The sequence below is a fragment of the Phodopus roborovskii genome, unplaced genomic scaffold, assembly GCF_943737965.1.
Source record: "Phodopus roborovskii unplaced genomic scaffold, PHOROB, whole genome shotgun sequence".
Lineage (NCBI taxonomy): Eukaryota > Metazoa > Chordata > Mammalia > Rodentia > Cricetidae > Phodopus > Phodopus roborovskii.
Genome location: NW_026126434.1, coordinates 11,570,842 through 11,598,118, shown reverse-complemented (window position 1 = coordinate 11,598,118; position 27,277 = coordinate 11,570,842). Strand labels below are relative to the sequence as shown.

Genomic DNA, 27,277 nt, shown 5'->3' with positions numbered 1-27,277 from the left:
CAAGGAGTGGGTAAGGGTACCATTACATATATTGTTCCTTCTAGAGACTTACACCCTCCAAACCTGCCAGTACAGATGCTCCTTGGGATCTGGTGGTACACCTGAGGAACGGCAAGTAGACTAGATACAATTGTGTGGCTTTGTCTTGAAAGTCAAGGATGTCTTTATCCATTTCTCCCAACAGAACTAAGAATGAGACTGACTTTTCAGAGCTCCCCGAGACCACATGCATGATTTTAGATATTTGTCAGAGCCTAATGATGGCACAAAGAGGGCAACCAGGAACTGGTTCTCAAGAGAAAGTAACAGGACAAATATGACTGGAATACATCATACACAAGTGAAAAAACATTATCACTAGGCTATATAAATACATACTATAAAAAACACATACTAAAACATTTTTAGCAAATTTTATAATATAAAAAGACTACATATGACATAAAGCTAATTGTATGGCTATTGTATTTACTGACTAAATATATTATGGATCTATAATGTGCCAAGCACTGTTGTGTTAAAATAACCCAGAGACAAAAAGTCACCCCTTAGAGGTTGCAACTCAGTCAGACATCTCCATTCTCTCTCCTACTGAGAGAGCACTGCACTTGTTACTGTTCATTCCTTTTTAGTGAGTTTCTAAAACATATTTGTCCATCAAAAATATACCCTCTCAGTGGCCACACCCATTCAAAAAAAAAAAAAACTTACTTTTTCCATGCCTCAGGAGATGATCTTATAACCTGCACATATGAGCTGCATTAAGTGAGCTTAGTGGGTTTACAGAGAGAAAGTGGGAGAAAGATGACAGAGAACACAGGCATATATACTGAATTGAAAAGTGTAGGAAGGGTTAGGGGAGAAATTGGGTAGATTTGATCAAAATGCAATGTATGCATTATGAAATTCTCAATAAGAAAAAAAAGCACAACCTTTTCCATCTGCTTGGATCAGAATCTTGGAGACTGGAAAAGGAAAATTACTTGATAAGCTTTTTAAGTGTTTTAGATATAGTTACAACATGAATAAGTTCAAGGCAATCACAACACCAATGCCCCTTTGAGTATTATGATTAGCACTGACCAAACGGTTCACCCTTGGATAATATCAAAGTGGTCCCTAATTGAGATGCAGCCAATTTGCATAACATAAATGAAGCAAATACTTAAAGAACAATACTTATTTATATATATATAAAAAAGGACAAACTCTTAGAGCAGGTGTTATGCTTTGCTTCGAGGGTAGAGAAACAACCAGAATTAGTTATTAGACATAGTCCATAAAATCAAAATGACACAAGCTCTTTCCCTACTGAGTGAAATATAAAAAGCCACTCACTGAAGTAGTTCTTTGTGAGTTTCAGAGAGTTAATGCAGTCAATATTCAATATTAAAAAGCAACATCAGTACACGTGACAGATAATATTTGTTCAATTTTTGTGCTACACACTGAACTAAGCACTTACAAAAATTAAGATGACAATGACATAAGGGTGAGGTTGCAGCCCAGGGTGCTAGTCCAATCCTCAGTACCATAATCAAAGACAAAAATATAGCTTAATTTTCAAAATATGCCTGTGAAGTAGTTTTACTATCACTTCCTTTTTGCAGGCGAGAAATCTAAACCACAGAGGAAGTGAGAAAGGCACTCAAGGTAACAAACACAGAGGTCAAATTTAGCAAGGATTGGTGTTCTTAATCATCAGACTAGCTGTTGCTTCCCCCTGACTTCCTCTAAGACAAAGGGAGCTCACAGGGTCCTCCTCTAGAGAACAAGAGGACACTGTAGAGCTTCACCACCTTCCTCTTTGTCTCATTTTACCCATATCCAGTGGGCACAGCGATGCCATTGGAAAGGAGCTAGTGGTTGTGAAGCACTAGGTAGTGAAGCACTAGGTAGTGAAGGTAGACTAGGTCCTGCGTGTGAGCTCTAGCTCTTCCTGGCTGTATTCTGGAGCCTTGAGCTGGTGACCCCCTTTAAATCCCAGGACCTTCACCTTTGAAATGTAGATTACAATGGGACCTTCCCACTGCTATTGTTGGAAGACAAACTATGGGCTGGAGGAATGGCTCAGCGATTAACTGCAAGGGCTGCTCTTCCAGAGGACCCAAGTTCAATTCCCAGCACCCACAGGGGAGATCACATCTGACTGTAACTCCAGTTCCCTGGGATTTGGCACTCTCACACACGCAGGTAAAATGCCAATGCACTTAAAATTAAATAAAAATCTGTAAAAGTAAAAATAATAAAATAATTATTTTTTTAAAAAGGAATATAAAACAGAGCGACATAGTCAATTAAAGGACTTGGCACTCAATAAATATTATTAGTGTAATAAATAGAAGCAACATCAATAAACTATGAACTAAATGATCTTTGGGTTCCAATACTGAAAATGGTTTATTTCCCTTCTGAATTAAAAAGAAAGAAAGAAAGGAAGGAAGGAAGAAAGAAAGGAAAAAAAGCCCACAGCAACCAAAACAAGCCCAGTCATAAGCCATTAAACCAATTATATCTTTTGTGGGAAAATCAGAAAAGCCATTAGACCTATTAATTTGCGTGTCATTTGTCATCCCCTCTATTGTAAAGCCAATGTAGTTCAGCGTCCTGAGACACCTTGCATAATAAAATCACTGTGACTCCAAGAGGTCAAACAGGCATGCTCTTATACAGCTTTGTGAAAGGCTCAATAATTCATTTTATAAATTTCAGCTCAAAGCCTACACTGAGGTTAAGAAAAATTGACATTCGATCCATGAACTTAACGTCAAGCTCTAGAAAAACTCTGGGAAGCACATGTTTGGCGATTCAGCAGCCGACAGTACAGGCGTTGCCAAATTGTAAAACGAGAGTTGGAAATCTCAGAAAATGTTGCTAGTTATTGATTACGTTGACCATTCACTTCCTATTGAGACACCCAAAAAGAATCATTCATTTTCCAGCAGAGCCTGCTCATTTGCAAGATAAAAGAGAGCCAGCTCTGCACATGCCCATAGTGTTCCTCACCACTGGGGGCAGCTTTACATAAGACTGCATTCACTGAAACTGAAGCAACAGTCCGAGCCGCTTTCAGAATGACAGTCTGCAGGAGTGAGCCGAGCGTGTGCGCGGAACCGGGCTCTCCTGCCTTCTGGGCTCCAACGCAGCGCCGTGGCTGAACTGGGTGCTCACCGCCACGGGACCGCCAGGCTACTATGGAATACAGATGTGGCAGTACAGGTAGCCCCACGTTGCCTAGAGGAATACATCATGGGTTTTGAGAAGAAATTGTAGAAGCAATTTTTTTTTACACACACACACACACACACACACACACACACACACACACACACAGTAAAGATGCAAAAACGCAATATCCATGAAGATCCTATTACCTAGGAAGACTCGGATGTTTTACTGTGAATGCGGTGTTGGGATTTATTTGTTCTTGGAGTGTTCTGCATGGCTGGTAAAGAATAATGTTCCAAAATCGGTCCATCTCCCAAGGGGTCCAATTTTTCTTCCTGGGTGTCAGCGAGCCCTGACTCACTACACTGCAGCTGACAGGGGCTGTCATGCAGGCGGCCCCTAAGCCAAAGCAAAAGACCTAAGGACGGCCTTTGAACAATACAAAGGATGGGTATGTTTTGTCATTTTCCTTCTTTCCTTCTTAAAAACAAATGGAAAAAAAAAATCCTAAATCTATGTAATAATTCTGCTTTGTTTTAAAGATTATCTTTCTCTGGTATAAGATTATAAATTTGATAATCAATGAACATATTCCTTGTTTAATTATTAGAAACATACAGTATTCTTATATTGCAAAGATGGTATCTGGTGTTAAATGTTTACATTTCTGAATGTGGACATTGATGGCTAGCGTTGCTTTTTTTTTTAATGCATTCTTTTTGGGGGGATAACTTTTCTAAGTTGTTTTTATTTCCAGGTTTCAATGTAATTAGGCTACTGCGCGGATCAGCTGTAGCGGTGGTTCTAGCCCCCACTGTCTTACTGACGATGCTCTCTTCAGCTGAAAGAGGATGCCCTAAGGGTTGTAGGTGCGAGGGCAAAATGGTATACTGTGAATCTCAGAAACTGCAGGAGATCCCCTCAAGCATATCCGCCGGTTGCTTGGGTTTATCCCTTCGCTACAACAGCCTCCAAAAACTTAAGTATAACCAGTTTAAAGGGCTCAATCAGCTCACCTGGCTCTACCTTGATCATAACCATATCAGCAATATTGACGAGAATGCTTTCAATGGGATACGCAGACTCAAAGAGTTGATTTTGAGTTCCAACAGAATCTCTTATTTTCTTAACAACACCTTCAGACCTGTGACCAATTTACGGAACTTGGATCTGTCCTATAATCAGCTCCATTCTCTGGGATCTGAACAGTTCCGGGGCTTGAGGAAGCTGCTTAGTTTACACCTCCGCTCCAACTCCCTAAGAACAATCCCTGTGCGGATCTTCCAAGACTGTCGCAACCTGGAGCTTCTGGACCTGGGGTACAACAGGATCCGAAGTTTAGCCAGGAATGTCTTTGCTGGCATGATCAGACTGAAAGAACTTCATCTGGAGCACAATCAATTTTCCAAGCTCAACCTAGCCCTTTTCCCAAGGTTGGTGAGCCTTCAGAACTTGTACATGCAGTGGAATAAAATCAGTGTCATAGGGCAAACCATGTCCTGGACTTGGAGTTCCTTGCAGAGGCTTGACCTGTCGGGAAATGAAATCGAAGCGTTCAGTGGACCCAGTGTCTTCCAGTGCGTCCCCAACCTGCAGCGCCTCAACCTGGATTCCAACAAGCTCACATTTATTGGTCAAGAGATTCTGGATTCTTGGATCTCTCTCAATGACATCAGTCTTGCCGGGAATATATGGGAATGCAGCAGGAATATCTGTTCCCTGGTAAACTGGTTGAAAAGTTTTAAGGGGCTGAGAGAGAATACAATTATCTGCGCCAGTCCCAAAGAGCTGCAGGGGGTAAACGTGATCGATGCAGTAAAGAACTACAGCATCTGTGGCAAAAGCACCACCGAGAGGTTTGACCTGGCCAGGGCGCTCCCCAAGCCCACGTTTAAGCCCAAGCTCCCCAGGCCCAAGCATGAGAGCAAGCCTCCGCTGCCCCCCACGGTGGGAGCTACCGAGCCCAGCCCAGAGACAGATGTGGACACAGAACACATCTCCTTCCATAAGATCATCGCGGGCAGCGTAGCCCTTTTCCTGTCGGTGCTGGTCATCCTCTTGGTAATGTACGTGTCCTGGAAGCGGTACCCAGCCAGCATGAAGCAGCTGCAACAGCGTTCCCTCATGAGAAGGCACCGGAAGAAGAAACGGCAATCGCTCAAGCAAATGACTCCAGGCACCCAGGAATTTTATGTAGATTATAAACCCACCAACACTGAGACCAGCGAGATGCTGCTGAACGGAACCGGACCCTGCACCTATAGCAAATCAGGCTCCAGGGAGTGTGAGGTATGAACCATTGTAATTTAAAACCAAAACAAAACAGAGAGCTCTTAAAAGCTGGGAAAATAAGTGGTGCTTTATTGAACTCTGCTGACTGTCAAGGGAACACGGTGCCCCTCCCCTCCCCCTCCCTCTCGCTGTGCTGGCAAGGGCCTTCCCTGTCTCTGAGAGTGTGTTCATAATACTGGTCATTTTCCTCCCATAAATAGTCAACCCATTGAAATTTAAATACCACAATCAATGTGAGGCTGGAACTCTGGTTTAACACCATGCCTATTGTATAAGACCCTATATGGATTTTATTAACATCACATTTGTTTCCAGAAAAACATACACACACACACACACACACACACACACACACACACAACCCCCCAAAAACTTCGTTTCCTGAATGATTCCCTCCACCTATTCCTATTCTCCACCTGGACCTGGGAGGGTCAAATTTTCAGCTTTGGGTGTTTTATAGTTCATTGGCAAATCCAGAGGAAAAAAGAGAGAGAGAAGAGATCCTGGGACCTTGGAGGGTTGAATGAATCTGAGATGACTTGATTAGGGAACACTACAGAGACTGGGAATGAGAAATAACGTCTGCCTTTCAAAGAAAATCCCAGAAAATTATCCACAGAGGGTGGTGGGTTAGAGCAGGTCTCTGAGCAGTTTGCAGGGATATGGAAATTACAAGGTGGCCACAGGAACAAGTGTCAAAGGCTTAAAGCAAATGACTGCAAAATACAAGGCAACAGGCAAGCACAAAGTTTGAGGCTTTCGGCCTTATCTCACATCCCCAACCCTGTAAAACCACACTAACGGGTTCACTATCAATTTCCCCCCAGCCTGTGTGTTCTTCCCTAAACATCCATTTGTTAAACAACAAAATCATTAGATAGGCACATCCAAAGAGGCAGACTGTCCTCTGGAGATGAGGAAATTCAGAGACAAGGCATGCTGATGTAAAGCACCTTCTCACACACATGTAGCTGGGACCTTCCCAGGATATGTCTTTTGCAGCTTATTTTCTAAGACCCCCTTGTAGTTAATAGTGTCCTGAGCTCTGTGCTGTCCTGTTCAGGGTTTGTGAGGCTGTCTTATAGTGTCCTGGGATGTGCTCTACACACACCAGACTGATACAAACACCATTCAGATGTCTGAACATGCTTCTCCAACAGAATCCCTGAAAAAGATGCTTCTGGTAATGCCTTAATACATGCATAAAATCAACCCTGGAGGGAAAAAAGACTGACATTGTGACAGTTCGCCATTGCTTTGCTGTTGTTGACATCACTGTGTCCCTGTGTTCATCTGTATTGTAACTCAACCATCAGTACATTATGATACAGAACCCACTTGGCAGCCTGCAAGCTGCATGCATGTTTTTATGTCATTGGTGAAAGTCTGCTGACTGCAGCATGGATACCACACCCTCTGTATTAATGATGTTTTGAAAAAATATATTTATTCTGTCACCCCTTTTTGTCCTCTCTCTCTCTCAGATGAACAGCTTTAGTCTAGGAGCAGATCCTAATGGATTTCACATTAGGGATGATTCACCTTAGGACTGGCCAGCCCTTACATCTTTCAAAACAGTTGCTGCAAAGTAAAAATAATAATTAAAACAACAACAATAATACTAGCAAAGACAAAGTGAATGGGTGAATGGGTATTTCTTACTAGCATTTTTATAGAGTATGTTCATATTCCATAAGCTGAGAGGGAAAATCCAAACAAGTTAACATGAAATATAATAGCAAGGAATCCAGATTATTGAAACCATACTTCTATTAGCAATAAGAAAAGCAGCATTTCAAGTGGATTTCTCAAGGTGCTTTGAAGAGACCAGGTGCCAGCTCAGAAAAGCATCACAATTCCATGTTTACCCCTGACTAACCATTGAGTATGCATTTAGTAATAACCAATGGCCACAGACTCCCAGTAGATTAATAATGCAGATAGATCTTACAGTATCATGAGCTGAGTGACCATAGTTTCAGAGATGGTTTTCACGGAATTGTAATTTTACATTTTTCTATATTGTCAGTAAATATATATTACATCTAATTTTTTCCTTTGGTTAGCCTCATTTTTATCTGTACTATGAACATGACTGTATTAATTAAATGCACTGTTGGAGTGGGGGAAAAAGCCCATTTCTATTCTTTTACTCCACCCTCTGCCTTACTATAGGAAACAAGTACATCTAGCCAAGGCAAACTGACAGCTATATACATTTTTAGATTTTTTTCAAATTATTAATGCTATGCCACTAAGAATATACAAAACATGTTTGCTGTATTGAAAAGTATTTCTAAGATCCAAAACCACTTGGTGTGTAAAACTGATCTCAGATTAAATGAATGAGCAACATTTTGAAGGCTGTTCATTTTTGATGCCTCTCTTGGAAATAAGAAACCAAATGAAATGCCTTAGAAACAACAAAACACATTTTGATTCATGGCATGAGATTACAAGGAAAAAAGTTTTAAACACACATCTCTCCTCTGTAAAGAGCTCTTTTGCAGCTGTCACAATGCCCCAAGAACCAATGTGTGGCTCCTATGTTAGAGGGCTCCCTTACTGTGGTGTCATATGAGAAAGCCAGATGGCAAGCTGGTCAGAAGTTGCTGTGCTTGTGTCTGCCCTGTGCCACTTCCACACTGTATGCCATAGGTCTTTGAAATGTACTTCAACTTCATATTGGAGAAGAATCCTTGCTATTCATGTCTTTATTGCAAATACACATGAACTGTCCAATTTCCCTCTAAAGGGACAAAATGGATGTGATGGGCCTGAGCTGTTTAGATGCTTCATGGATGCAGAAGTGAGTCTCAGTACCTTTAATGCTTCCTCAAAACAGACAGCAAATGGAGTTTGTTTTTCATTTATTTATTGACCTCACCACAAAAGGTGCGGAAGCAGCACAGAGGCAATGCTCTGAACCAGGGACTTTTAGGCAATATTATGCATAACATATTTATTTTAAATGACTTGATACCTTCCAAGGATGCTGACATGACATCTTCCCAAAGATTTTCAACCATTTTTGTTGTTGTTGTTTGTTTTCTTTTCTTTTCTTTTTAACTTGGTTTGGTGAGTCAACTACCTAAATAGAAGCTGGCAATGCTGATTTCTATAGAGTAGCACTGTCCTCTAGTGGCTAATTCAAGTAACCACAGCTGCTTTTTTTTAGCTTTTTTTCTTTTGTGAACTTATTGGCAGCATAGATTTCTCTGCTCTGTGCATATTACTTAATGTTAGCTTCCCTGTGAAGTATGATTATCATCCATATTATCAAAGTTATTACTTATGTTCTCAGTAATAATAGAATGAAAAACCACAAACTGGTACTGAGAGCTAGAAATAATGCCCAAAGACACAAAACGAGCAGTAGTGCAATAAAAATAGAAAATGCTTTAACCATCTGTATTCATCAAAATAGTCTGCAATATTTTCTTTTAAAGCAATATTATCATGCTCAGAGTTGGAAAACAGTGTAACCTAGGCTGGAGAAAGAGATGTTGAGAGAATCCTGCTCAGTTCCTGCTGGTCAGTAGATATGTCAGGCTATCCAGAAAGGGAGGCCTCCTCTTCTGCATGAGAACTGCTCTCCAGTTTTGATCATGCCATTGACCTGTGCTTCACCCCCCCACCCCCCAGCGCTTTCTCCTTCCTTCCTCCTTTGCAGCCAGCTAAACAGTGGTGCTATTAGGCTCTCTGACAAGGATGGTACAGTCTGAGGCGCGATGATTCATGGATAATGAAATTATGTTTTCCTTCTGTGGAAGAACACGGCATCACATTCACAGCTTTGGCAAGGGATGTTAGGTGTTGGGATGATGTAGGTGCACGGAGTGTCTCTTCCTTTGACATTTACCAATATGATAACACAATTGCTTATTAAAATGTGGATTAGGCAAGCATCAGATATGAGTACTAACCCAACAAGATAAAGGCAGAATGAGCTCCATACACAACAAATGAGAACTGAGCCATGAAAAATGAACATTTCAAAAGCCAAGGGGTTTCTTCTCTCCTCTCTCTCTCTCTCTCTCTCTCTCTCTCTCTCTCTCTCTCTCTCTCCCTCTCCCTCTCTCTCCACACAGGGTTTTCATTAAGATCCAGATCTGTAGCTAACCTCAGGCACCTCACTATACTTGAATTCTCTTTGCTGCATATACTGAAAAACAAGGGGTATTTGGGACAAACCATGTGCAGGAAAAATACAATCAACAAATTTGAATAACAAACATCCTAAGAGAAGCAGAATGTATGGGTATTAAATAGGCTGGGGTAAATGGCTCTTAAACACAAATCAAACACCATCATCCTATACATACAAGTAAAAGTCACCATGTCCTCAGCTACAGAAGTCAAACGAACTTGATCTGAAATTTACTTATCCTCCAAAATCATTGGTGACTTTGAATAACTGTAATAAATATACTACAAAAAGAAAACTAAAAATTAATTATATTTCACATGGAGGGGAATATCACAGCTGTGCATGGCAGAATAGAAAGCCTAGAAATTTAGAACTAATTCCATTTTCTCTGACACTTGCTAAGTCAACTCAGGTACATTTCTCAGCTTTTCAAAATTGGAAAACGCCCACGCATAGAATAGTTTTCACTAATGACTGTGCAAGATTCCTACAATGTGAATGTAAAGAATTCTTTTTTTTAAATGATACCTGTTTGCCTGTTTGTCTGTCTCTTTGTTTTTGAAACATCTCTTAGTGAGATACTATACTGCTATTCTGTATTTGGTGCAGGACAAAAAACAAAATCACTTTGCATCAAGGAATCTAGAACTTTCACCTTTATACCCCCACAAATATTAAGTTATCTTATATTCATCTCAGGTAACAAATAGCTATGATTTTTATTAATAATCAGATATATGTATATGTGATATATATCATGTATATAATAAATATAGAAATAACAACCAGAGAACACTAAGGCAAAATCTTACCAAACTAAATCAAAATTTGATCTACATCTCAAGTCAGACCAGAGGCTTTCCTTGTTGAGTCTGCTTATCCTTCCCATACAGCATCATTGAGTCTGTTGACTTTACTAACAAATACACTAATGTGGCCAGATGCCCCACTTCTGAGCAGCACTGGAATGGTCCATGTGTTCTACAAGATCAGCACCTATTGCCTGGGTCACAGATACTCACTACCTGGTTTCTACCCCATACAACCTGAGGGAGGCTCAGAACTGCTTTACTTTACCTAGTGACTATAACTATTGGAAACCAATGGAGGTTTTTAAAAGAGAGATTTCTAATTAGTCATAGAAAGACCACCATCCCAATTCTCTCTCCTTCAGATGTGGTTGGCCATTTCACCAAGTATGAGGTCAATGAATGTGATTCCAAAACTTTTATCATGTAAGTTAACACAAACTGTCACTTTGCTAGATGAGTTCCTGTGACACATCTACAGAATAGAGAGAAATTTAAGAAATGTGTGCTGGCTTAACATCCTAGGATGGCAGGCAAATGTCCCTGAGTTAGCTCTCAAATCTGGTGGTGAGCACCCCAGGAACAGAAACATAGGGATGTCCAGGTCACAGCAGAAGACCAAGCAGGGGGCATCTACATTAGAACTACCATCTAAAAGTGTGGATTCTGATAGCCTGGCCTATCTCAGGGGAGAGCAGAGAAGGTTTTTCTGCCTTGTCCTTCCCAGCAAGTTCTGAAATAGAAATCAATCTCTTCCTGACAGTTCTCTGCATTTTTTTTTTTTTTTGTTATTTTGTGGATCCCTTCCTCTCTAAAAGATACTCTCTTTGCTTATTTCTCTCACTCTTAACTTGTTATTATTCCCTTTGTGTGAAAGAGCCTACTACTCTGACAGCACACATGCACAAAACTTGTTTTCTGCATACAAATCATTCTGCTAAAGAGAGTACTAATTATCCAACAGAAAATGTATTACATTAAATATTACATAAGTAATTACATATTATATAAATGAAAAACCAACTGGCCCTTCCCTCTTTGCTCTAAAGCCTCTTAAACATCTCTATAGTATTTTCTGATTTTTCAGTGAAAAACTAAAAGGGGGAAGTTACAATTGAATTACTAGTCTCACAAATAGTACAGCTCTTTGCCTACCCAATGGCTGACTGAAAACAAGAAGTAAAGGACTTTAGGTGTGGAAGGCATCAGTTAAAAGAATCAGTAACCAGAATTTTGTTTTCTTAGGGATGAAAAGTGAGTTTTTGTCCCCACATGTTGAACAAATTCTACATACACTCAGCAAAGGCAGTTTCTGTTAATGACTCTGCTTCTTCTATTTTTCCATCAAACAGCATAGGGCTTCACTTAAATATGAGCCCTTACTCAGCACTCTTGTTGCTGCTGTGTATTGGTGAATTAGGAAGACCCATCAGGCAGTGGATGTAAAACATGAGGAAGCTAAACATTACCATCCTGTGCATTTTGTGGCTCTGTGTGGCTGCTTCACTTACAGTTCTCCTTGCCATTAATATTGATCTCTCCTATGTTGTTTCTACCTGGTATGCCATCAATCAGAATGTCAGAAAGAGCATTAAAGGACCCTGCATATACCCTATGTTATTGCACCAATGCAGTAGCTTTAAAGATTGGTGGAGGTGACAGGATCACAGCAATGAAAGCTGCACTCCAACAGCGCTAACAGGCACAACAGTGCTCTTTGAGGTCAGTGTCGAGTTAGTGGAAGGTTTTGTCCATCTTGCATAAAAATTTAAAGTGACTGTTTTGTGTACTGTCTTATGACCATTGGGAGTCAAGCAACATCTGTAGCTTGGAAGTTAAAGGAGTATTTTTAAAAATGTGTAATAAGGCAGAAGCTATGTTGTAAATGTATTCTGTCTCCACCAAGCTTGTCATTTAGTAGAAGATGATGCTAAAAGATCCGTATCATATAAATTTGTACCTTACACCTGTTCCAGTTTATAGCACTTCCTAAAGTAACTCCCATCCCATTCAAACAAGGCATTATAGCCCAAGTTACACACCTTCAATTCTTGTCAGTGGATAATTTCCAGTGATTTGCACATGAGATTTATGGCTGCTAACTAAATGTTAATCTGCCAGTCTTGCATTTTCACAGCCTCTGGCATCCCCTCCACCCCATTCATGTCAATAAAGGCAGCACTTAGTCCTGGAGTTTTTTGTTTGGTTGGTTGGTTGGCTGGGGTTTTTTGTTTGTTTGTTTGTTTTGTTTTCTCTTTTAAATATGGAGGATTGACTAGTAAAATGTAAAATTCTACATATACTTTTATGGGCTCTACTCTGCTCATTTTTATGGTTTAATACACTTTGATGTGTGAGGTCTTTATTAGTTTACACTAAAATATAAAAACATCAAGATTAAAAATAAAAAGGAAAGGTCAGGGTAGATTTTTATAATAATCTATAGACAGTTATCACATATTTAATTTCAAGCATAACCCCAGTGAACATTCTGTATCCAACCCTCTTCACAACTGACTTGCCCTCCAAGGTTGTCACTGGGATTTTGAATCTGAGTTTCACAATCTTTCCTCTTCCTCACTTACGGGAGGTTTCTGATGGTTTGTGTGTGTGTGTGTGTGTGTGTGTGTGTGTGTGTGTGTGTGTGTGTGTGTGTGTGTGTGTGATGGTTGAAATATTCCAGAGCCTGGGCTCCTCTCTCCAGGCAATTTAGAGTCAGGTGTGGGGTATCTGCCTTCTGTCTTCTCAGCCTCCCATGAGCTTCTCTGTTTAAAGGATCATCTGTGCTGAAATCCCTCCACCCAGGAGGCTGTTCTGCATGACTAAATGTCTATTCTCAGATCCAGAGCAAATATCCATCCAAGCATCCCAGAGCACTTCCATTTACAAAGAGAAAAACTCCTGCCTTAGCTAAAGGTAGGAAAGTGTGGGCTAAGAGTGGACAAGAGCAGAGTAACAGAAAAGAATTGAGGAAAACATGAGTTTACAAGCATTCCTTTTCAAACATCCATCATAGATGCCTCAATATTTTTCTCAAGTAGAGAATCCAAGGCAGGATCTGTCCTCAGCCCTTAAGCCATGTTTGAGAAATTCATTCAATGAATTACTATGCTGTGCTTTCCCTTCTCTCCATCCCCCTCCCTGGAAAGGTAGCTTGATATACTAGCAGGAACATGGGCTACTGATCCTCAAAGAACTGCTCTGAAATGTTGTTCTGACATCTAAGAACTGTGCGGCTGTGAGTTTTAGTTTCTTTTTTTAAAAGAAAAAAATAATGTATTAACTGATAAAAACCCATCAAGGGCCAAAAGTCATCATATGTTTAAAATATGTTTATGTGCTATTTTCTACTGCATATCATGTATTACTTAATTGGATAGTGAAAAGATACTACTCTGGGATGATGTAAATAAAAACCCCCCAGTGCAGACTTGACACAACCTGGACTTCCTCCTTTCTTCATGCACTCTAATATCTAAGCACACTCAATGCATCTTAATAGTCATACCCCAATATAGTTTTGATTGGAGTGAGACTCCCATTAAACTCAAAAGAGAGGCTCTAAGCTCTGATAAGTTCAGACATCTGGATTCATGGCTGCTATGAAGAGCTGTGTGTGACCACAGTCCTCAACCTCCAAAGGAAGCTAAGCCACCTTTCCACTGAGTCTTTCCCCCATCTCATACATAAGCTGGTTCTTGAAGCATCAGGTTCCTCCTCACTCCTGCTCATGGACTGCACTATCCTCTGTGAAAAATGCCTTTCCTCCTTCTCAGACAACTCAGAACAAATACCAATTCTTTGGAAGCGTAATTGCATCAGTATATTTATTATATGTCTATATATAATAAAATATATAATATATATGTAATATATCCTATTGTGCTGCATATAATATTCCATTTTTATCATGGAGGCAATTCTAAAACTTCATCTTCAGAAGGTAGGATATAAGGAATTATGCTCAGTTGTAAAATTGTTTCTATGATGGGAATAATCTGACAGTGTCTTTTCCTTATGATAGTTCTCAGGATTTTGAATGTTTTCTATAGTTTTTGAAAGTAAAAAAACAGCTTTTAAAAACCAGAGGAATAGTATTTTATTTAAATTATTTCACTTTGTTTTAGTGGAGGCTAGGTACCTGACTTCTCTTAGACTACATGTTCATGGAAAATGTACTCTCATCTTGAGTTTATATGGCTATTTATCTCGATATTTGTGTAGCTCCTGCTTTGGGCACATTCTGAGACCTCACCTCTCTTCCCACTCAAAGGAGGGGACACCCTACCCTTTCCCCAGGGGCTAGGCTGCAGGACCTCAATTCTCTGATCATATATGTTTCCAAAGGACTATATAATTGGAGGTTCCAAGTCTTAAAGACTTGTCATGTTCATCTTTGTCTTCATCTCAGAGAAAAATTCTCTGTGCACAAAGTGTATGATCACATAGGACCAAAGACCAGCCCATGGCCTCATCCTCTTCATTCCATCAATCCCTGACTCCTTTCTCCTGAATTTCTTCCTTCCTTCTCATCTCCACAGTAGTTGTTTTCCATTTTGTCTCTCTATCTCACTTTTATTTATAAGCTGATCTACACAACTTGAATATGTACCTTCAGATTGTAATAAAAAGAAAACAGTAATGATGTTGAAACTCCTAGAAAACCAATAATTAAAATGATACAGTCTAATAATTTAATGAAATAGAGAGTAAAATATTCTATTTGTATTCAAGATCTTTGAGGCTCTAAGTGAAAAACTGTAATTTTGTAAATTGCAGCTTAATTCAGAATAGAAACCACATCCTCCCTACTCTCTGTTTTTTTGCTATGGTTTGTAAGGTAGGGCAGGCATACAGCTTTTATTTTCCATGTGAAGTGTCGTTTAGGTTTGGGATGGTGGTAAAAGTTGTCATCAACAGAACAGGTTGGTCTTTGGAACACTTTGGGACATTTGTAATGGAAAGGTAGTAATGAAACCTTTTCTTCATAAACACATATGGCCATGAAATTCTCCAAGAGCCCCATGGTGTGTTATCTTGCTGTCTGCCTATAATTCTAAGCTAACCTAATTTTAAATCTTCCAATAATAACGTCTGTCTCTCTGTTTCATCCTGTCCATCAGAAGGTTCCAGTAGCATCACCTCATCCCTTTAAATCCATGTTCCTCTTGCTTTAGACAGTCCCAGTGTCAACATTATTACTATTTTCAACTCTTACAAACTTGTACTGTTAAAGAGGTAGAAGAGTGGAAATGGTTGGGTTTTATAACCATTTTTTATTTTCAGTAATGAACTATACTGTGACTAACTCATGTAGAGTGTCTCTGTGCAGCCTGAGTGCATGCAAAATATTGTTCTGAATTTTGCATTAATCTCCTTTCAATGTAAAAATTTTGCATGAAATATTTGAAAGCAATCAAATGAAAGAATCATGTGATTAACTAACCTGTAGCCAGTCATAGAGGCAAGAAATATTCTGGACAGACTCAGCAGCTTTCCAGGGGATGCCCTCAAATAATATTCCAGAGATCAGATTTGTACATGACACCTTTAACCACACTATTACCTCATATTCAACCCAGCCTTAAGTTGAAAAATAATGCCTTAAGAGCAAAAATAATGAATGGTTAAATTACCCCCATCATCTTGTTGGCTGAGCTCATAGTGACCCACTGTTGAGTTTAAGGAAAGGGAAGAAACCCTATCTGATCTTCCATTTGTCTTTGGGTTTTTATTTTTGTTTTTGTTTTTGTTTTCCAGTTGTTCCCAGGTAAAGATGCCATCTCTGGTGATATGACAAAATGACTTAGGTTTCTAAGTGTTTCTGTGCATCCTAGGAATAGCACGAATAGTGCCACAACTATGTTTTAGTGCCAAGTGCTGTAAAGAATGCAACCAAGCTTGCTCCTGGGTTTTAGAATTCATTAAACCTTCTCCACCTGCAATTTAAGGGGGGAAAGAAGCCCCAAACTCTTCAAGAGCATGGAGGAAAGGCAGTTTAAGAAAAAGAATTCCTCTGTGTATGCAGCGAGGTGCATCTCAAGGCAGACAGCTACTCCACAGTAGAGACATTCCCTCAGCTGACTCAGTTCATTAAAATGCACAGTTACAACCGGCTTCCTTAGAGCCTGCAGCTGAATGACCGGAGTCTCCATTTTACTCCAATGTCACACAGAACGTGATGAGGCAAACATACTGCCCCAACACAATTCAACTCACTAAAACCCAGCACTGTAAACACCAAATGCATTTCTCAGGCACATTTTAAAAGATGCTAGCATGATTTATGACAAAAGGGGAGAAGTCATTTATAGACAAGCCACCAGCAGGAGAATATCCTCGCTTGCTCTCAGAGTAGTTTTATGTACAATTCATAGATAATTCTGAAGGGTGGGGAACCTACTCTAAATGCAAGGATCCTCACCTCTTTACTTCTAAATGTATGGAATTTGAATCTGATAAACAGCCACTATCCACTGCGAGAATTTATGAATTCTGTGAAAACTCAAAGGCCACAAAAGCGATTTGTCAAATAAACTGCAGGACACAGTATCAGTCTGCAAGGCTCATTTGCAGACCTCGAGATGAGCCGGGGAGGGGGTTGCCAACAGCTGCAGCCTTGACTGCACTGGCCGTGCCAGCCAGAATTCAAGCTGAGTGAGTCAGAGCATGGCTCAAAGAGGGGGCTGGCAAGAGAAGAAAATTAAAAGGACAGAGAAGTGGTTTTTATATGAAAGTAATTCTGAAATCAGAGCATCAGTATTTGCAGAGTCACATTCACATAGATGAGACCTGAAGAATTTTAAAGGTATGCCAATCAAATAGCCACACAAAAGACTTGCTTTTATTCCCTTGTGTTAGAGAATCGTAGTTAAGTCCAGCTTTTGGCTTGGTTAAGCTAATAACACACTGGTAACTGTTTTTGTCATATGTAAGATACCACTTCATAACCTAAGACAATTTTGAGACTAAGTTAACCTGTGGGCTCAGCAGGAGAAAGACCTTTGCCCACTCTCACCAGGTGTTAGCACAGAGCAGCAAGCTGATTTGAGTAGCAAGGTGGAAGGCCTGACATGAAAACATCCAAGTTGCCAATTCAGCAATTTGCCATGATGACCAAATGTCCCCGGAGTTCACTGATCAGTCACCACGCACAACCTGAGAGCTGTCTTCCAGCAACTTAAATGCCTCCTGCAAACACTTGTTAAAAGATTTTTTTACTCGGTGATAGTTGTGTTTGGCACCAAAGAAAAATTCTAAAACTGGTGTGGTTTCTACTCCCATCTCCACATAGTCAGCACCACCAGAGAAACTGCCTCTGTCATCCTTCTAATCCCCTGTAAAGTTTTGTCCTCATGCTGTCTTTTTCTGCAGCCCAAGTCCCCTCTATTGTTAATTTTGTCCTAAACCATCAACAAGTCACATATACCCCGAACTCACTCCAGGAGCTCAGCCCAGTGCTTGGCTGTGGGTCACTGCATCTGCTTCCATCAGTTACTGAATGTAGGTTCTATGATGACAATTAAGGTGACCATTAATCAGATTACGCTCTGAGGAGTAGATAGAGGTGGGATGGGCAAAAAGTATGGGAGATGGCAGGAGAAGGGGATGGAGGGGAAACTGGGGTTGGTAGGTAAAATGAAAAAAAAAATTAAACAAAAATCATTGTAGATATTTGGAGGGACATAATCACAATTTTAATATTTAAATTTGTGAAATACAAACTGGCTGTGAAATAATGGCTACATTATGCAAGCGCAAACTCTCCAAAGAGGGTCTGCAAAGGTTGGTGTTAATTGTTATCTTGACAATCTGAAATCATCTGAGAGATGATTGCCTTAATTGAATTGGGTGTGAAGATTTGCCCACTGGGGGTAGCACTATTCCCTATCAAGGGTCCTAGAGTGTGGAAATGAAGAATAGGCTCTAAGCAGCAGCATGCATACTTCCCTCTTCTCTATCTTCATTACAGACATGCCGTGACAATTTCCTCCAGGCATCTAATGCCTTGACTTTCATACCACAATAGACTGTGCCCTGAACTTTGAGCTAAAGTAAGCCCTCTGTCCCATGAGTTGTTTTTGTCATGGTCTCTGTCACAGCACCAGAAAAAGATACTAAGGCACAGGGCAAACAAAATCCATTTGACTTTAGCTGAGCCCTTTTCTATCTGCCAACAGAGGATGGAATTCCATTTCTCCTAAGGCAGGAGAAATAAAATGTAACAGAGGTCAAAGACCATTTGAATGTTGGAGCCTGGACCATGAGGCAAAGTCCCTGGCTTATCTGGCTATTTGAAAATTCATATCACTGAGCACCGAGCTCCCTTTTCTCTAGAGAGAAAGCTGATATGTGTCCTTCAGGAGAAACACAGTAAAAATAATTCATATTCAAGACTCTGAGAAGAACAGAGATGAAAAGAGCTACAAGAGTTTCTAAACAACACAAGCTCTGTGAATTGGTATGTACTTAATACAGATCTTGCCGAACTGTTATGTGAGTTCATTAGTTAATTAGTTAGCTAATGATTTTGAAGTGTTAAATCTTATTAGATGTTTCTTTACGCTTTAACACATGTGTGGGAGAAATTACTCTGAAATTAGAAACAGACTATACCATTCAAACATACTGAATCTTTCCATGGAACGCATCAATGGTATTCCTTGTTTTGAGGTTTTTTTTCCAGACAACTTCTAGCAAGCCTGTCTAGACCCTGACCTTCTAGCATATAGATTTTACTACTGGCATTGGCTTTCAGTTAACACTCAGCATAGCCCTGACCAATCCTAAAGAAAAAAGCTATTTTACAATATAGTAGTTGGAGGTTTTCTGTCCCACCTGTCAGTTCCCGCAGCCACTTACAACTAATATTAATTGTAACTGTTTGGTTGATGGCTCAGGCTTCTTACTGGATAGCTCTACATATAAATTAATCCATTTCTAATAAGCTATATTTTACCAAGATGGCTCAGTTACCTCACACCTTGCTTCCCTGGTGGCTACATGGCATCTCCTTGGCCCCACCTACTTTCTCTCCATAACTTTGTTTGGTTTTCCAGCCTGACTCTATTCTGCTTGGCCATTGGCCAAATCAGCTGTATTTATCAACCAATGAAAGCTACACATATTTGCAGCATACAGAAGGTCATTACAGATCCAGTAAGTCTAACATAAGACACCCAGAATGGCAAATACTCTGCTGGGTAAATCTGAGAGGAATTAGAAAAGGGAGGTTTTTCCTTTCCATTGCTGGGATAAAATACCCATACAGAAAGGGTTTGTTTGGCTAACAATTCCAGCTTACAATTCCAGCTTATACTACACTACTGCAGAGAAGTCAGCTTGCTAGTAACATTACCTCCACAGTCAAGAGCAGAGAGTAATGAATTAATGTATGCATGCCTAGGCTCAGCTCCCTTTCTTCTGTTCATTCAGTCCAGGGCCTGCATAGTGAACCAGTACCACACATATTTAAGGTGGTTCTTCTCTCCTCATACAACTAAGGAAATCCCCTCATAGACTGGTCCATCGGTCATCCTAATCTTGTCAATTACTTTTTGAACTTCCTTTCCCCAGTTGATTCTAGATTTGGTCAAACGAATGTTCAAAGCCAACAGTCTTCGGAACCAATTGAAGCCCAAAGGTGACTATATTCCACTTAGGCAATAGGAATCAGTTTGTCTCCTCATGGCAGAAAGTTGAGGAATGGTAACAGTGGCATAATGAATACATCGGTGTTCTAATTTGTGAGTTTTAAAAAGAGAGGGGCACACTTACTTTTCATGCAGTTTTCTGGGTAACTGAAAACACTGGTATTTTATGTCCCTGGGGGAAAGAAATAACCTTCTCACGATCCTCAACCCCTTGTGTTTCCAGCCACAATTTCCTCTTCAGCAGAAGGTGTGTTTCCGTATTTTATAGAGATAAAATTAGCGGCACCCTTGTATGACTCCATTCTTCTTTCTGGCTCAAAATTGTGTGGCTTTTTGTTTGTTTGTTTGTTTGTTTTGCTTTGCTTTGCTTTTGGGATACTGGTGAGAGTAGTTGAAGATCTATGTATTTTTTTCTCTCTTTCCCCTCCTCCCTATCTACCCATATGCCACAAAATTAATCACTTTCTTATTTAAAGAAATATTCTTATACCCTATGCCACTGTCTGAACTACTACACCTATACACCTAGGTAAGCATCCTGTCTTATGCATTACATATCATGGGTACTTCAAAAATTACTAGAGTTAAACTTCTGGTCTCATTTATCTTTTTGTACTAGTGAATAGAATGTGATTGAAAAGCACATGATTCAGTGTTCTTAGTTCCAAAATCTGGCTATGTACAGAGTTTACTTTAAGAAAAACACTGAGCTTGTTTAATTTTTTAGTTTATAATTGTTCATTTTCCATCCTCAGATCATCTACCTGGATTATCCTACCTAGTGCAGCTCTTTGTCCCAGGCATTAAATGTTTAGAAGAAGCAACCCTAATCTAAGGGCTGGATATTTATTTTTAAAAATCAGGTAATGCACTTCACACAAAGTGTTAATGCCTGAATTGTTAGTTCTTCAAGGCACAGGCCCCAGGACAGCATGTAACACAGAGGACCAATTACTCTCTGATTACTCTCTAATGAGGTCCCTTGTAGAGCTGTCTTTATTGATGTGCTATGAGGTTCCTCTACACCAAAGGACTCTAAGAAACAGATTCCTGGCACTCAAGTCTTTTTTAACACTTAGAAGGTTATTGAAATCATTTTATGACATCACAAAATATTCCTTTTATAAAGACCAATAGGGAAAAGGAGAATAGAGAATAGTTCTACTTCTAAATAACTATTAATGTTATTCATGCAAGTCATCTTGTCTTGTCTACTCTTGCCCCACCCATTGCCTCTCTATTAAAAATGTTAAACATAATCATAGTAAGTGTTAAGGACTATAATTTGTGTTTCATCTCCCTTTTCTTTGCTTTGCTGTTAAACTAACTTTACCTTTAAAAAAAAGGCCTGGTGGCCTCAGCATGTCATTGGCTAAATAGCTGGAAGTCCATCTTTGGGTCATAGCATTGCTGGTACTGAGCGAGCAGCAGCAAGTGAATTAAAAATGGGTGATGTTGAGAAAAGCAAGAAGTTTTTGTTGTTGCTGTTGTTCAGAGATGTGCCCAGTACCACATTGTGGAAAAGGGAGGCAAGCATGAGATTAAACCAAATCTCCAGGTCTGTTTGGGCAGAAGCCAGGACAGGACACTGGATTCTCTTACACAGTGCCAATAAGAGCAAAGGTATCACCTAGGGAAAGAATATGTTGATAGAGTGTTTGGAAAATCCCAGGAAGAATGTCCCTGGAATGAAAGAAATTGATCTTCACCAAAGCTAAGGAGGAAACTACAGACCTAACAGCTATCTTTAAATGCCTCCAAATGAATAATACCACTGGCTTACTTATTATGAAACGAATGTGTCATGGTTTTTAATGTATTATGATTTAATTCACACACCAGAATTTAAATCATAAATGGTGAACAATGATTTGTTGGGCAGTCTTGTTTAAGTAAAATTGACTTGCAGTAAAGTGGATATGATGTTTGTTTAATAACAATAAATGTTCCTAATGAATTTAAGTAGAATATTGATTAATTCAATATAATATCCTATTATTATATAGCTGCCAAGAAGACTACTTGTCTTAGGTAGTTACTCAACTGGGGGTCATGGCTTGCAGAACTGATGATTTAGACATTAACACTTGTATGGAAAGTATTATTACCCAAATAAGAAAATGATATATGAGGTACTCTGTGGGACAGTGCCTCGGAGAAAGTCTTAACAAAACTATGCTTAATCTGTTGACAGAAATATTTTTAAGCAAAGTGGATAGAAAGAAAGAATGTCCACTGAATAGATAGATCAAGGACAGGATGATAGACAGATCTACATGTGAGGCAGCATAGAGGTGCATTTTCAAGAAACGAGAATGGTCATTGTGTTTGTTTTGTGACACTTTGTGAATATAGACCCATCCTTGTTTTCAAGGCTCTCAATTAGAGTTCTATTTGGGAAGAGTTGAATAGTGCATTATTTATCTAGGAGTTGTTTCTTGTGGAGATTAAACATTATATACAACATGGCTCCTTTTCTTTCTGATTATTTCTATCTATAGGAAGAATGCCATATAGTAAAGAAGGTTTCCACCCTTTCCTGGTAAACATATAAAGTAGTCACCTAAGTGTGTGATGGTAGAAATACTAAGTTTTAGTAATCAACTCTAAGTCAATTCTACTATTATATTTGAGCAAACTAATTTACAGAAACCCAGTGATGACACATAAATCCTCCTACAGGGTGAACTAGTCTAATAACACACTACAGTGATATGTCCAGTTCCATGAAATTCCCACGAGTGTCTCTGAATGAAATTCTGCATTACTTTTTTTCAGACTGAAGCAGCAATCACAATGCAGATATACTAAAGACATGGCTCTTCTGTTTTGCTACTAAAGCTTCTTGGCTGACACTAAGAAAATTGTGTAGTTGGTCCTGTAAAAAATATGATTAAATTTATTACTGATGATTAAAATAAAAATGTATCATCTTCATGATTATAAGTGTAACATTATAAGTCAGACTCATATGTTTTTGTTTATTAAATTTATCTTATGAAGCTGGAGAATGATAAAGGAGTTAAAAGTTCCTGATGCTCTTTCCGAGAACCCTGGTTCAATTCCCAGCACCCACATAGTTTGGCTGACAACCTACAATAAGTTCAACTCTATATATGTGTGTCATCAAATCTAAAACACATACTGAGAAACTGTCACTTAGAGAATTCCATGGCAACCATTCCCTTTAAAAACTATAAATAAATATAAAAATTAGGATCTAAAATATTAAAAATGTAGATTTAGATCAGACTATAATGATAAACCTACTAAAACAACACTGTGCATTTCAAATGTTTCCACTACATAAAACTTGAAATCATTCTGCTTATGCTTAGTGAAGCATTAGCAGACTGCTGGCTGCCAGCAGGCTCCAACTTTCAGAGACCTGTGTGTCCAATGTATACACAGAACCATATTTGCCTGAAATACTTTCTGATCCTAACAATGTATGCCAAGAGGACTGCATATGATTTAAAATACCAAATGGGAAAGCATTTTACAAGAGTTTTGAGTGGTTCAGAATCATAGGAGCAAAGCCAGGCAGCAAGGTGGGTTCAATCCAGTGATTCAGTCCCTCCTAAATGATCCTTTCATACCACTATAATCTAACAAAACCATAATTAGCAAGTCTTTGCTTTCTGACAGTCTACCCCCGAGTTATACATTTTTTTCTCCTACTTAAAAATTCCCTTTTGTCCAGTGCACTTTACATATTTCTGACCAAATTCTGTCCTTTTATGAGCAATTTTCTGGCTGGAATAGCTGGAAGTATTTCTTCTTCCCACCACAATTACTATTGAACAATATTACCATTTTATTTCTAGCTCCAACACCATTCTCTAAAACTCCTGCTATATTTTTTCTATGCACATATTATCTACATTACAGGAAAATTTTACAGAGAAGAAATATCTTACACATATTTTTCTATATCTCAAACATGGTTAAAGCAGAGTTTGAGACAAAGCATACTGTAATGAAGGACTCTTTCTTACATCAATGTGCTACTATATGAAGGGATTATTTACAGACATCCCACTGGACTTAAGGACTCAATCTGATGATGGAATCTGAGGAACATAAACTGCTTTGTCAGGACAGCTGAGCCTTATCAGTCATACCCAATCCCCACTACATTTCTCTGACACTTAGTGGTATGGTATGCAAAGGGGAATATTGTGATTTAAAAAGTACTTCACATAATAGTATTTATTTTGGTGGAGAAATCATATATAATGATTAGTGAAAGGTGGGGGAGGTGCAATGGTTCTGAAGCAGGAAGCACTTGCATTCTTGTCCTATCCCTCCTGCATTGAGGTATTGACTCCCATTCTTGTCAAAATATTCATAAGAAGTTTGGAATCTGAATGCTTTATTTATTGCATGTCACATGTTTTAACAGATGTTTACTACTCAGTCCTTGATATTATTTTACTGTGCACCAAGACAAGTTTTAGAGTATGCATCATCCTATGAGTTATAAAGTCATTACTGATTATAAGAGCTCTTTTATATCATTCAGAGGCAACATTTAATCCATGCAAAAAGCCAAAGCTTGAGTTCAAAAAAAGACTGCAGCACAGAGAGTTCCAAGTATTTGCGTTGGAAGGGTCTTGTGAAGGCTCTGTACAGTCTGTGGGTTGGTTCTTTAACTGCTTTATAGTAAAGGAATTGAAGTACAGCTACATAGGGCCTGATTTTGGTTCCTGATTTATCAGAACCAGCACCTCCTCTGAAGAGATGCCATGCCCGTTCAAATTCACATCATTTTGTCGTGGTATCTAATACTGACCTTGAGTCCATTGCCAGCTTTCCCCTAATGGTTTCTTACAATTGAAACCATTTTTTCTGAGAAGCATACTATGTTTGAGGCACTATGAGAAAAGCTTCTTTTGACATATCCCTTACCATATCTTTGATAAATGTAGTTTATTCACTTTTCAAAAGGGTAAACCGAGGCACAGAAACTTCAAGTTATATATTCATGACCATAGAGCTCTCAATGCAGGTGGGATAGGACAAGAATGCAAGTGCTTCCTGCTTCAGAACCATTGCACCTCCCCCACCTTTCACTAATCATTATATATGATTTCTCCACCAAAATAAATACTATTATGTGAAGTACTTTTTAAATCACAATATTCCCCTTTGCATACCATACCACTAAGTGTCAGAGAAATGTAGTGGGGGTTGGGTGTGACTGATAAGGCTCAGCTGTCCTGACAAAGCAGTTTATGTTCCTCAGATTCCATCATCAGGTTGAGTCCTTAAGTCACAGTGAACCTTGATCTTTAATAGACAGGGGACACTGCAGGGAATCAACAGGGCCCTTAAAGAACCTGTTTCCTCTCCTTCCAGGTCTATGACATTCTGCAGCTCAGAGCAATACAGGAGGCAAACCAATCCTTCCCAGAATGCTGAGTTCAGTCCCTACCCCTGCTATTTCTAATCATAAGACAGGTACAGAAATAACTTCATCCACCAATGGATGGGTGCACAGCAGCTGCCACACAGCTACACAGAGGCAGAGGCTCCAAAATGAAAGGAATATTTATGTAATTGGAACTATGTAGGAGACACAGCCTCCCACAACTTAGAGTTGTGTGGCTTTGAAAAGGGACAAATGTCACTGTTTTTTGTTTTGATTGTTTTGTTTTTTCTCAAATTAGAGAGACACTACGTTCCAATAGCTCATGAGGAGGTACACGAGAGTCTTATCTATTATCCATAGCAACCAAGAGGTAAATAGTTCCTGGGATCCAAATGTAGGTGGGTGCTCAGAACACACACTTTTGCTTTCTATTTGAAGCAAGGTCTAGAGAAGTTACTTATGTGTTGCACAAGGTAACTGAGCACAGCCTTGGAGGCTGTAGACACAGTTTCTTCACTTCTCTACTCTGTCTGTGGCTGCTTAATGGTTTTCTTGTATTGCAGCTTATCTTTTCTTCATGTTGCTTGGTCTTCAGGGTTCCATAGTATAAAACCAGGTTTGATCTGGCACCAATGTAAGAGGATTTATTCTTAATGAGGAGCGTTCCTTCCACTGAGCACACATCTCCCAGATCTCCCTGTCCCAAATTAGTTGTTTTTGTAGCTAAATCATAGAAAAGAGCCATGAGCAGTGAGAACTTTCTGGCAAGGACATAATCAGACACAGTTGTTTCTCTGGGTTGTGGCTCGGCTCAGCCTTCCTCTTCCCCAAGGACAGCTGCTTCTGTTTGTGAAATCCCTGAGCCTCTTGATAACATGTGAATTATCAAACCCTCTGTTCCAAAATTATGATTTTAAGAGTTAATAACAGATTATTCCCTAATTAAGCCCAATACCCTTCATCCCATGCACATTTTAAGCCAAAATAGAAGAGATGCTCTCTGAGGTAACTATCTGATGCATCACACAGCCATTCAGAAATGATGGGAGAGTGGCAACTTACACCATTGTGGGAATGGCCTTAATAGGGCTGGAAAGATAGCTCAGTGGATTCAGAGTGGGGAGACTCTGGTGCTAAGAGTGCCTGGTAGACAAGCATGCAGACCTGAGCTTGTATCCCAGCTCCAACATTAGAAAGTCATGAGTAGTCTCATGAGTGCCAGTAATCCTATGGCAGTGGGGAACAGAGACAAGAGGATTGATGATGCTTGCTGGCCACCAGCCTAGTTCCAGGTTCAGTGAGAGACCCTCTCTTGGGGGAAGAAGGTAGATAGTGATACAGCTGCACACTAAATGTCCTTTGGTCTCTGCAAGCAAATACACGCATATCTGTACACACGTGTGCTAATATACCACACACCACACACACAGACACACCATATTCACATAATATGTAAACAAAAGAATTTATAAGGAGAATGAAATGGTCTCAGTCAATTTTTACTACCTAGCAATCAATTAATAATCATTATTAAGTGGTTTGTTGTGAAAGTTTATGATAAGCATGGCCAGGAGATGTAAATGTAAGCTTAATATAAAGATGGTAATGAAATTATATCAACATGCTAAATATTGAGTAATATTTTAATATTCATAACATAATATGTAATGATCTATGACATGGCAAAGCTGCTATTATTGCAAAATTATGTGTGATGGACTCTGCTGAGTTAAACCAAAGAAAACACATGGGGGATTATGAAGTAGGTGTGTTAAAGACAGGATGGACAGGAAGAGGGTGGAGTAAAGATGTCATTTAAGGAAAAGAAAGC

General features: G+C 39.4%; 2 protein-coding genes across 2 annotated transcripts in view; one reads left to right on the top strand and one right to left on the bottom strand.

Annotated features, from left to right (window-relative positions):
- Ctnna3 (catenin alpha 3) overlaps positions 1–27,277 on the bottom strand; it is a 1,153,843-nt gene that overhangs the window by 877,281 nt on the left and 249,285 nt on the right. The window lies entirely within an intron of this gene.
- Positions 2,915–27,277, top strand: part of Lrrtm3 (leucine rich repeat transmembrane neuronal 3) — a 158,211-nt gene continuing 133,848 nt past the window's right edge. Inside the window, exons 1-2 of the mRNA XM_051186830.1 lie at positions 2,915–3,619; positions 3,926–5,457. Of these exons, the coding sequence (XP_051042787.1) occupies positions 3,616–3,619; positions 3,926–5,457 (1,536 nt within the window). The 5' untranslated portion in view covers positions 2,915–3,615. The remainder of the gene's footprint in view (positions 3,620–3,925; positions 5,458–27,277) is intronic.